Here is a 12801-nt window from a genome sequence, read left to right as displayed (position 1 = left end):
TCGGTAAAGCTTCGTTTAAGCTTCTTATAGACTTTATGAGTACATTCTTATTAAGAGTCAATCTTGTATAACGTTCTCCTTTTTCCATGCCCAACAACCTAAAGAGAAAGAGTTAAAGAGAAGCTGAAATGTAGCTTCTGTAATACCTTTGCCATGGATTGACAAGGCTGTAGAAGATGCCAAATGATGAGATAAAGCATAGCACTGCGAGCGAATGAAATCTTTCAGTGATGTATAAAAATATGCTTTACCAAGAATTTGATTAAACAGGAAGTTACTTCAGATATTTATCTTTGTTTTTTTTTTTTATATTTTTCTAACTAAAGGTCAACATAAGCTAAAAGTTTATCAACTAAATCTATTCTCCTCTTGAGTAGGGTCATCTTTTCATCGTCCAATTTCAGGGAAGCTTCGTTTTTTAGTAGGAAATGCTGCATAAAAAGTCTTATACTGTTTTTGAAGACATTCAGTTTCACATTCTTTGCAATCTTCTCAAATATCTGGAGACAATCTGCTTCCGATGAGAGCAAAATACCCACCATAACCTCTTTCATTAGGACAAAGTTAGACTTGTCCAAATCCACAAAATTCACCACCTTCAACACAGACAGTGCTAGACCTCCTTGCTTTATCAAATGAAGCAAGAACTTGGCCAGATTCTTAATCTGCGGATTGCTCAAACCAGCAATGTCATTTATACGATCCCAAGACGCAAATTGGAAAGCCAGCTGGTACTTACGATTGTGTTGGCAAAATTTCTGAGCCAAATGCGCATAATAAGGATTGTATTTGGCTTCGTTCAAATTGCAATGAAGTATCACATAAGCTATGCTTCGTTGATCTTTCAAAGCAAGATGAAGAATCTTCTCAAAGGCATCTACATAATCTTCAGCACTCATCACAATGCAGAAGATGTTCTTCCTGTCGTCTGTGTTCATTTTTTGTTGTTTCGCCAATGTTAAGAGTTTCTCACTGAATCTCTCAGATTTGGGAAGCGATGAAGATGAGGGTTTATTGGCGGCATTGATATCTTTGATATTGCCACTCCATGCTGAGCCAACAATCCACCATTTACCGACTTCATCAGCTCGCAACAAATCATCGATTGTTATATTCAAAGTGATGACGTATTTATCATTCGTCAACATGGCCTTCAATTTCTTTCTCAAATTCTCACCAAGTTCAGGGTCAAATTGTGGGATTTTGTTTATATTGTTATTCTTGACGGCATTCAGAATATCGACCATGAACTTTAAACGCAAATTCTCTTTCATTTCCATTGAAGATTCAGCGATTTTCTTTTGAATACCATTCATCATATTCTTAAATGCCAATGGATCGTCTTTGCGAAGCTTAAATCCAACAGATTGAAAAATCAACAAGAGACATTCAACTGTCTTTTCGCAGAGATTATCTCCCAGTTTGCCAATCAATTCTAAGAGAAGATTGTGTTCAAATACTTTGAACAAATAGAGATAGGATAGAATCAGAACCAAATTGTTAAGTTGCTTATTTTCAATGTCAGTGTTTTCGGTTATATTCTGAAGGTGTTCATCGAATTTGACAATGAACATTTGTAAGAAATGAGCACCAATTTCTGTCCCAACAGAAGCATGGAGATATGCCAATAGAACAACATGTTCTTGTATCATTCTTTCTTTGCAAAGGGATTTTGTTAATAGAGCTTCTGAAAGAAGAGCATACAACGTTTCATTCATATCATGACGGGAATGACTCATGTAGAGTTTTTCAATGCTGTTGGAGATTTTGTGAAGATTCACTTCGGAGAGTCGATTTAGGAAACCTTTACAGTTTTTACTCAAACGAGCAAGTTGTTCTTTTCGATTGGTGTTGCTGTCGGAAGAGGATGCTGCTGCAGCAGCAGCTGCACGTTGATGAGGTGGAATATATTTCCCTGTAGCTGGAGAAGTGGTTGTTGATTCTGGGATGATATTGCCGTCGTTATCACGTTTGCGACCATAAATGTCTTCTTTAACTAAATTTCACAAAAATATTTAAATGTTTCTTTATTTGAGGAAACTAAACTTACCTTTGGGAGTTTCATCTTCACTACCATCACTTTCAGAACCTTCTTCATTGCTGTCTGCACCAAAAGACCCATCAGTGAGAGGTTCTTCCTCATCGTCATCGTCCATACCTTCGTCGAAATCAGAGCCAAAGTCATCTTCTTGTGGCATTTGCTTTTTATTTTTCGACAATTTCTTGTCATTCTCATCATCATCAAGACAAAATTCCAATGCATAGTCCAAACCATCGTTGAACATCTTTTGGACCAGTCGTTTCTTGTCTTTACTCTTGTTTATCTTTAATTTCTTTTCCAATTTGGAGATAATTATATCTTCTTCTTCATTGGCAACTTTTAATTGCTTCATTCGTTTTTTCTGTGAAGCCTTTTCCAAGTCTTTTTGTTTGGCCATTTCACGTCGATGGATTTCATCGGGATCAAGACGTCCCGGTACTTGAACTTTAGACTTTTTTACAGGTTTTTCTTGCTTTTTTGGCTTCAAGTTCATAATCGCATCGACTTCTTCGTCTGAGAAGTCGGAAGGAATTTCATCATCATCATCGTCGTCACTTTTTGGAGGAGGTGGAAGACCTCTGTGGACAGGTCCACCTGTCGGTTCAGAATTTACCTTGGTTTTAAGTGACTTGGAGAAATAATTGCGTTTATTTTCTTTTTTCAAAAGTTTCTTTTCTTTGCGTTGTTCTTTTCTGGTTTTGGGTTTTTCGATGACATGGGTTTTCTTTTTTTTATTTCCTTTTCCTTTTAATTTGGCCATAATTTATATTTTCCTATGAAAAATTAAAAAATTTTTAACTTTTTGTTTTGGTTTTGTTGTATGTGGTGGAATTGAAATGTCAAAAGTACACGTGCTCAATTAGCTCTGTTTGTTTAGTTTATCTTACCCCACAAGCACGAATTCACCTGTTTGAAATTTAGGAGCGTTTTTTCAAAAATCAACAAAAATGCAAAAATGATAATAGCCGTTTTTTATTATCCCACTTGATCCATATAGATCATTAATTATTAACACGTATTACAACTACTACATGAGATATTGCTTTTCATCAGGATCACGATTCGTGAGATGGGAAGCAGATGGCAAAACTTCTGACGTCATACTGGTTTGCCTACAAGCTGTGTCGGACGCTTTTGGTGTAAAAAAACGGACGCTTTTGGCTAAGTATGCGTAAAAAATCGTACACTTTTGGCTAGGTATGCGTAAAAACAGCGTGGCTACACTGTGTGTTTTTCACATTTATTCACGAATACAAAAGAGATTACAACAACACTAAATAAACAAATTGGTTTTGGGGGGTAAAACGTAAGAAAATTTCCCATCTCCTTTGGGTATCTCTGGTAGATACTAATAGCCTTTTCACACCAAACCCAAAAACGCGGTTTATGGCAAAAAGTTTTCAAAAACCTGAAAAGCGTTCACACTACAAATTTACAGGTTTCTGTTTGACGTTTAAAATTTTTTGACATCCAAATGTCAAGTTTTCGATGGGATTTAATATTTGTTGTTTAAATCAGCTTGAGATCACAAAATTGATGAAATAAAATGAACTCTGGCAATTTAAATATAATTTTATTTATTTGGTCGTTAAATTGTGTAGTTTCATTTTAATTTCTTCCGGAGCATAATATATTGGCCACCCTTCAAATTCTTTAGACATTTTGATGTAAATATGACCGTTTTTTCGGCTGCCTTTGAGCTATGGCTCCTTTTCAGCCCAAAGTTCCAATAGGAACTCTTCATCTTCGGTCCCCCACTATTTTTTCTGCTCTGCCATTTTCTATAATTAATGAAAGAAATAAAAAAAGAAATTTGATTTATATTATCAAAAAAAAAACAAAACAAACCGCATTTGCAAAACAATTAGTTATCTTTGCTTGTCAGTTCTGTTTTTTTTTTTTGTCTGCTGTCAGTTCTTTTTTTTTTGTCTGCTGGATTGTTGCTGAATTCCTGAAAAGGTTTGTTTGGTTATTTCGTTTGGAGTTGAATGTTTTCATCTTCAGGTTTTTGGCAAGTTTAATCAAAAACTTGTGTTTTACGAAAACTTGTGGTTTATGAAAAATGTATGGAAAAACTTGTGTTTTTGATATAAGTTTTTAGGGTTTTTCGCAAAAACCGCATTTTTGGCTTGGTGTGAAAATTCTATAAAGCCCAAAGCAGCACATTATGAATCCCCTACATCTTACAGCCCTATTCTGGCAAACCTCACAAGTTATGAGAACAAGGTGAGCTGAATTTGATATTGTGAGGCTTTTGCGTTACAAAAACTCTTAGAGGATATAATATATGGAGTGCTTGTTCCTATACCTAGTACATTGTAACGCCATGGATAGGGGTCGCTGCCTTCGTTTTTCAGTGCGAGGCCGGTTCCGCAGCTGTAAATAAACACGCTTGTTGATGACAGCCATCTAATGAAAATAAAATGGAGGCATGCACTCATCGAAAAACTTAAAGAAACTAGAGCCCTCTATAAAAGCTTCACGGAACTAACAGCACAAGCACTCCATATATTATATCCTCTAAACTCTCAACAAAGCAAATGGAAACAGATTTGAATCAAACGAAAAAAATTGTCTCACCAAACAGATCTTATCTGTAATTTGACGTATCATTTTCAACGTGTTTTCTGCTTTCTTCATCTTCATTTTCCTTTCGTTTTGTTTTGATACAAAGACGAATTAAATCAACGATGGCTAAAATAAATAAATCACCTGAAGAATCCTTAAAAAAATCAAAAAGTCCTAAAAAGAAAAACAAATTAGAGAAAAACGATGTTTCCAATAACAAGAAATCATCTCCAACAGGTAAATAAAAATAGCATTTCGCCAAAAAGTAAACATAACTTAATTTTCTATCACACAACTCAGACCCAGAGAAGCTCCCTGCCACCAAAAAGCAAATTAAGAAAAAACCTAAAATAAAATCCAATGGCATGAAACAAGCAGTCAGCTTGATTGCTGCCGATCAAAAGAAACACAAAAAACAACAACCTCTAGCAAAGGCGGACGATGACGATGAAAATGAAGATGAATTCTTCCGAGGTCCTACCACTGAACAACTTTTAGAAAGTGAGAAGCCTGAAAATATCAAAGCGATACTCACAGTTCGACAGAAGAAAAAACTCAAACACCAACAACGATTAGAGGAACAGAAAAACAAATGTCCCAACAAGGAGATAGCTCGTAACCAAGAGTATCTTTTGAAATGGAAGAACAATCGTGAAGATTGGAAGTTTGAGAAGCTTCGACAAATTGGTGTCCAAACCACAGTGTTTGATGATACGAAAATTAGTGCAGAAGTTTGGCCAATCGCATTGGAATATCTATCTGGGTCCAAAGGAGCGGCTAAGGAGAAAATTACAAAAGCTGCCGAGGCAGTTATTGATGAACTAGATAAGGAAGCAGAGAAGGCAGGTGATGGTGGTAACTTGATAACATCGTCGGAAAAATATAGAAGGGCGCGAGAGTTGTTGCAAAGTTTTGATTAAAATTATTTTTAGGTGCAAATATAAAAAACAAAATAAACTGAATAATATTTCAATATTACATATATTTAATATATGTGTTTAATATAATTACTTGGGATTTAGGATGTCGCTCCAGAGTTTAGGATGGACCTTGGGCTACCACTTGTAGTTGGTACTGGCTCTACTGCAATCCTCCAAGAGTTCTATCTGTCTATCAATAAGGTTTTATCTTCCCAAAACATTGGAGATAGGGACTCATAAACTCATAGAAAGCTTATTTATTTTTTTTTTATTTCAACGAATCTCAATCCTTCAATAGCTGCGTTCCTTTGGAAACATTTATCTACTCCTTAGTATTTAAAACACCTTTAAACTACTTTTTCAATATACCAAAAGTATTTCAAAGTAGTTTTAAGTACTAAACAGTAGATAAATGTTCCCAAAGGAACGCAACTAATATCGAACAATTAAGATACACTTCCAATGATTCCTTGGCATAGAATGTACATATTATCACAACCGGGGCAGGTGATTTTTTTATTTTGACATTCCGACTGGGGTGATTCGTCGTTGTTGTTTCGAAAATGCACAGAAGCAACATGCTTTTCTAAAGATTCCGCATGCAGACACAAATAGGGACACTGAGCACATCTTTGTATCGAAATGGCACAGGTTAATTGTGGAGTAGATTGAGCTTGTTGTGGTTGTTGATTTGGGACCGGATTATTTGCAGAAGGTGGTGTCACGTTCCCAGTACTACTAGCCTAGCCTGACCATCAGGTGTACTGATGTTGGTAGGATTTTGTTGTTGAATAGCAGTAATAGCTGCCGAAGCATCGGATTGATCTGATTTGATGGGTTCTTCGGATTTGATTTGTTCATGGTTCTGCTGCCGGCGGAATATGTTTCCGAAATTATTAATTGTCCATTATAATCTTTGAACATTAATTGTCGTTTGGGCATTTGTGCTGTGCATTTGTACAAAGGGAAGTAGATTGGAATGTAAGGTTAGTAAAGATGTTTGAGATTGAGTTGGTTCTGCTGCAGGTTGTTGTTGTTGTTGGACAGCTGATAAGAATGGTGATGAAAATCCTTCTGTAATTGAATTAACGTAATGATTCGAAGAGTTCACATTCAATGGTGTTGTTAGATCTGTAAACTAAAAAACAAAAAAGTGTTGTTATTGCAATATTCTATAAAAACAGGAGCTAACAACGGCTACTACTAAGCAGTTTCTGCAGAATTGGTAATCATAGTTGAAACTTGAAAGGTCGAAGTTGGTGGAAAGCATTTTGGGAAAGAAAAACCCTATTTCAATCAAATCCAAAGTTCAATCGATACTTGACAGTCAAACTTAAAGTTCATGGTAAGGATAGGATAAGGACCATCGAACAACCGGCTACCATCAACATCAGTAGTAAAGATCTGAAATAAGTATTTTTGCAAATAGAGCTGGAGAAGCAGAATACTGCCTTTGCGGCACGAGATAAAACCATTTTGCCAATGTAAACACTCTTTCGAGCTGTACAATGCAATCCGGAGATCTGGGTTCCTATTCTACCCTCTACCACCTAAAATGCATTTTTTTTAGGGGGACTATCCAGGGGCGTTCATACGTGTACCTGTTTTTATAATATGGAACAACACAGCAAACAAATCTCTCAGAAATTCTTGGCTTTCATTTATGAATTAAGCTTAAAGAGACCTTTCTTTTGATATGTATGTATGATTTTAACAATTTTGTCAACTACTATCGGTAATTGGTAAACGTAGTTAACTATTGTTATTAAAAGAACGCACCTCAGGGGCGTTCGAGCGTCATGTTTCGAATCAGTTCGTCTTAATTTCTAGATAAATCCTATATGGCTAGATGGGTGCGCTTGCAATTTGGTACCAATAGCATCTACAACGGATATTATTGTTTGTAAATGTCCAATCATGTCAAAGTTTTTTATATACCGTCGCGTAGGTGAAAAAAGATCCAAATTTTAAAATCTCTAGTTTTTATTTCCAAACTTATTCGAGTTTTTGAAAATTAGAATGCAGTTTTTGTTTGTAATAATGTACTTAGAATCTTAAAGGTAAACATTGAATTATTTCACAAAGCATGTTTAAAAAGAGATTTATAGTATCAATATCTAAACTAAAGTCTAACCCAATTAACTCATTACACCTATCTTCTTTCCTATCCCAAAACCCACTTGTTTTAACTGTAGATTCATCTTGAAATATTATAATCCGATTTAAAAAATTTTTAAATTAGACAAATTAAATTTTAATTAATTTTTAACGTAACAAAAACCTGAAAAGAAATTCAATAATAATTATATTAAAAACATCACATCTGCCAAGGGAAATACTGAAAATGGTGTTGATGCTATCAGTGTCAAGTGGATCTTCCTCTATTGAACCCTTGTAACTAGATAACACTGCCACAACCTGGGGTTGCGACTATTACACTGGTTAACAAGGGTTCTGTTGCCGGAACAAAAATATACTTTTCTGAAGGTTTTTGGTGTGCTGAACTCCTTATACAATAGAATAAGGTGCGAAAAACTCAAAAAAAAAACGTTTTTTTTGCATTTTCTAACGGTAATATCTCAAAAACGGGAGCTGCTAGAATTTTTTTGACTTCGGATTCAAGTTCAGCACACCGAAAACCTTCAGAAAAGTATATTTTTGTTCCGGAAACAAAAAAAAAGTTTAATTTTGTAAACCAGTGTTATTTTCATACAGTTTTTGGATCGCTGAAGTCGATTACGGAGTCCGTTTTGCCCCATCACGTCAGGTTTTCGAGATAACCTCAAAAATGTCACGAAAACAAATTTTTTTTTCTCTGATGAGGATTTTTTGTGTTATTTTTTTAAGTTATCTCGAAAACCTGACGTGATTGGGCAAAACGGACTTCGGATTCGTTTTCAGCGACCCAAAAACTATATGAAAAACATAGTCGCAACCACAGATCAGAACTTTTTTTGTGTGTGACTGTGTAATCATCATAAAAAACCCGAAGAATCGTTCGAAAAAAAATCCAGCCCAAATAAAAAGAACACATTCAGTATTCAGAGCCTTATTCTGAATGAAAACTAAAATTTAAAAAGGAAACTTGTTCGGGAGAACCGCTCCCAATTAAAAAGTTTAAATCTTGCAATTTTTTTGCTTTTTTATCAACAAAAAAAAAAAAACAAAAAAAAGAATGATATTCTTGAAATTTTTTCGATTATGAGCCTTTTTCCCGGGATTTTTCATTCAGAATCGGGCTGATTTCATGAAGAAGAAAAATGCCAGAAAAAGAAGAAAATGTTATTTCCACTAAGAAATTGTTGCACTTTTATCAAGCCATTACAACATATATTTTCAAGACTTCCATAATAATTTGTAGTTATAAATGTTTGTTATTTAATTGAAATATTGAAAATTAAAGTAAGCTATGAAATTTAAATATTCAATGTGTCAATGTCAATGGAAAATTTTTCGTTTTCAAATAAAAAATTTTAAATCGAGGTAAGCTATGAAATTTTAAAATTTCAATCTGTCATGGAAAATTTTTTTTATTCACGAATATTCGAATAAAAAATTTGAAATCAAAGTTGCTATGAAATTTTAAAATTTCAACGTCAATGGAAAATTTTTCGTTTCAAATAAAAAAATTTCAATCGAGGAATGCTGTGGAAATTTCAAACGAAATGAAGGAAAAAAACGATTTTAATCGAGGTAAGCTATGACTCTCAGAAAAAATAATATAAGCTTTGAAAAATAGAAATAAAATCAGTTTATTTTCTGAAGCGAAATAAGCAACATCGAATTGCGAAGCTGCGGAAGAAAATCAATTTAAATTCAAAATGCAAGATATTAAAAATGTAAGTATAATTAAATTGTGTTAATTAATGTATATTGAATTTAAATATCATTTTAGATATATGAAAATGTGCTGAAAATGGCAACAAAATGCTGCAGCAGATTTCGAATCAAGCGAATCAACCACTGTAAAGGTAATAATGTATATTATTATAAAAATACATTTGACAGGATTCGCGGTGTTCGACACCTTATAACTTTTGATCCCCAAAGGGCTTTTGACAATTCAAAGACATTCCACGACAGACCAGCATATCTCGTCTTTGCTCACGTTAATCGAAAAGTCCGATTTAACCTGAGCTGAGATGATGAAGAAGCATCGATTCTGTCATGGAAGCACTTGACAATGGTGGCATCAACACCATTTTCAGGATGTCTCCTTGGCAGATGAGAGGTTTTTTTTTTAATTTCTATTTATTTCTTTTCTTTTCAGGTTTTGGCGTTAGGCACAACAGTTGGGTTTATCAGTTGGGTAATGTTGTATCCTTACAAGAAGCGAGGGGTAGACATTAACTAGCTGATAAGCCGGATTGTTGTGCCTGGGTACGATTGTTGGGCTCGTCAGTTAGAGGGTGTTGTATCCTTCCAAGAAGTGAAGGGTAGACACAATCTGGCTGATGAGCCCAACTTTCGTGCCCAAGGATGAGCGAAGGGTTGAAAAAATCTGGCTGGCAAGCCCCACTTTTGTGCCCAAGGACGAGACGGGTGAGCCCAAAGGATGTGGTGTCTGCTTTATAAATTCTTCATAACAAATCTTGACAATTCTTTATAATAAAATTTGCTTCGATTTGTGGCATTTTTGTACTTCATTCTGTGTGTTCTTTTATTCAGATTCTAATGCTTCGTAAGGCTGGATATTTTTGGAATGATCCTTGGGGTTTTTCATAATGAATAACCATTTTTTTCTTCAGTTCTGAAGGAAGCCCCAGCTTGAACGAAAATTTTTCATGACAAATAAAATTTTCAATCGAAATTTTATTTTATTTCTCAAAGTAAATTTCCGAAATATCAAAGTTTGCTTTGAATTTTATTTTATTTTTCTAAGTCAGAAAATTTTCCATTGACTTTTTATTTTATTTTTTTAAGTCAGAAAATTTTCCATTGACTTTTATTTTTCATTGTTGACTTTGATTTAAAATTTTTTTATTTATAATTTCAAACAAGTGGGTTTTTGGGGGTGGAAATAAGATTACGTTTGGTGATGGGTTAGACGTGAGAAGATTGAAGAAGAAAGTGCAGCAATGTCTTAAGCTGAAAGTAGCTGAAGTAATTAACCAATCATCGTCTTATTTTGTTCTCAAAAGCAGGACTTTGCAAACAAATATTGACGTCTTAAAATGAAGCTAAATCCTAAACGTCTGGAAAACCATCAAAAGCCAACTCGTATCCTGCAATTGGTTACGATGGTCCACAAAATACTTAAAATCTTTCTTTTACAAAGAAATTCAGGAGAAGATCTGTCATAAATTTTGAAAAACTTCTTGAAATAAACTAAATAATTTGTAAATTGGAAAAGAGAGTGTTGGAAATCGTCAACAAGCAAATGGATCTTCTCTGCTTATTTTACGACTTGATGCGACGCCACATAAACGCGTCGTTTTTAGATCTTTCTCGCTAAACAAATTAAATAATAAAGCGTAAAGTGGGTACAACAATCGCTTCCAAACCCTCATAAAAAAAAGTCTCAAATTCAAATCTTTTTATTCGACGTCATTGGACGCGAGCTGTAGTTAATGGCTTGGCTTGATTTGATGGCTACCTTGGATCTGGCTTTCCAGAGCAGAGAGGAGAGGAGGACTGAGGGCAGTGCTCGGAAACCCTAACCTAAAAAGTAGGGGAGAGCCACTTAGTTATTCGTGTCTCCGGTTGAGTAAAATGCTTGATTGGTTTATTTCCTGCAGTTATTTATATTTTTTTTTCACAATCTTCGCGTTGAAATGATGATCTTTGAATTGTTGTTATTTGGGATTATCATTATTTTTAATGAAGCTAAAACTGTTTCAAGATCATTGACTCAAAATTGATTACGAAGTTTCTTTTGCTAGGACATGTTTAACAACAAAACAACTATGTTTCCATTAAATCTAATTGGATATTTAACTGTTTTTTTAATTTTGAAAAATTACCTGAAAATTATTGTTGCAGTAATAACCATCATAGCTGGAGACACTATTTGTTGTTGTCGTTCATTTCCGAATGTATTATTGCTTCATTTATCATTTAGATGTTTTTTGTATTAAAGAATACATTAACAATGAAGGGGACATTTTTACATACGTTTTTGTTGATAACAAAAGTTTTAACGGTAAAATCAAAAACAACCAAACGCGAATGCATAAACCAAAATAAAAATACGAATTGTCAAATGAAAGAAAATAAAAAAAAAAACATTTGTGCATGCAGGGGTGTTTTGAGGTTGGTCAATTGAATGCATTCAGTCTGTAAATAAAGATATAAAATAAAAAATCGATGTTGGTTTATTTTAATGCAAGTCTGTAGAACTACAGAGAAATCATCGTGTTGGGCTTTTGAGATAAGAATTTGGTTATGTGCACTAAAGTAAGTCGCAGGCGACTAAAGTGATATCACCATAGAAAAATCCTTAGAGGATATAATATATGGAGTGCTTGAGCTGTTAGTTATAGAGGGCTCTAGTTTCTTTAAGTTTTTCGATGAGTGCATGCCTCCATTTTATTTTCATTTGATGCCTGTCATCAACAAGCGTGTTTATTTACAGCTGCGGAACCGGACTCGTACTGAAAAACGAAGGCAGCGACCCCTTTCCATGCATATGGCGTTACAATGTATTAGGTATAGGAACAAGCACTCCATATATTATATCCTCTAAGGAAAAATCCTAGTCGACCGACATATCGTGTGGCTAAAATCGACTCGTGAAAAGTTGGCATAAAGGGTCAAACTTGTATAACGTTCTCCTTTTTCCATGCCCAACAACCTTACAAAAGTTAAAAAGAACCTGAAATATAGCTTCTGTAATACCTTTACGATGGCTGAAATGTTAGTTGGGAATGTATTTATTTAAGCTCTATTATCCATAATAAACTCTACTATCCGTAAAATGAGAACAGGACCGAACATATTCCTTCACTTCAATTCAGCACATGCAAATAGAAGTGACGGGATATGTGTTGTTGTTTGTTTTTTACGAGTATCTCATGTTTTTTTCGATTTTGTTTAAATTTTTTTAATAAAAACTTAAATGCATATAAATTTTTGTTTGAGAAAAAAAAAAGTTCTATTATTCGAGATTTTTGATTATCCGTAATGGGCTCGGTCCCGACCATCCCGGTTAATCGAGTTTCAACTGTAATTTAAAGTTCAAACAATATAATTTAAAAAAAAATACTTTACAACACTCATTTCCTGAACGTTAAATTTATTTTTCATTGCAAGGAAACAGAACTTGCATGTATT

The 12801-nt window shown here is 34.3% G+C and overlaps 2 protein-coding genes and 1 long non-coding RNA gene across 3 annotated transcripts; 2 read left to right on the top strand and 1 right to left on the bottom strand.

Annotated features, from left to right (window-relative positions):
- Positions 1-265: 265 nt before the first annotated feature.
- LOC129911364 (nucleolar MIF4G domain-containing protein 1 homolog) lies at positions 266-2812 on the bottom strand. The gene is made up of 2 exons (XM_055989133.1): positions 2051-2812; positions 266-1996 (listed from the first exon to the last, which is right to left on the bottom strand). The coding sequence occupies exons 1-2, from the start codon at positions 2799-2801 to the stop codon at positions 321-323; spliced, it is 2427 nt and encodes an 808-aa protein (XP_055845108.1). The 5' UTR covers positions 2802-2812; the 3' UTR covers positions 266-320.
- Positions 2813-4643: 1831 nt separating this feature from the next.
- LOC129909937 (uncharacterized protein C7orf50 homolog) lies at positions 4644-5598 on the top strand. The gene is made up of 2 exons (XM_055987109.1): positions 4644-4846; positions 4910-5598. The coding sequence occupies exons 1-2, from the start codon at positions 4732-4734 to the stop codon at positions 5527-5529; spliced, it is 735 nt and encodes a 244-aa protein (XP_055843084.1). The 5' UTR covers positions 4644-4731; the 3' UTR covers positions 5530-5598.
- Positions 5599-9089: 3491 nt separating this feature from the next.
- LOC129910323 (uncharacterized) lies at positions 9090-10175 on the top strand. Its single transcript, XR_008771495.1, has 3 exons — positions 9090-9222; positions 9295-9368; positions 9425-10175. It is a non-coding gene; the product is annotated as an uncharacterized LOC129910323 (long non-coding RNA).
- Positions 10176-12801: the final 2626 nt, after the last annotated feature.

The sequence above is a fragment of the Episyrphus balteatus genome, chromosome 2, assembly GCF_945859705.1.
Source record: "Episyrphus balteatus chromosome 2, idEpiBalt1.1, whole genome shotgun sequence".
Classification (NCBI taxonomy): Eukaryota; Metazoa; Arthropoda; class Insecta; order Diptera; family Syrphidae; genus Episyrphus; species Episyrphus balteatus.
The sequence above is the reverse complement of the archived record's forward strand: the minus strand, read 5'-3'. Positions and strand labels throughout refer to the sequence as shown.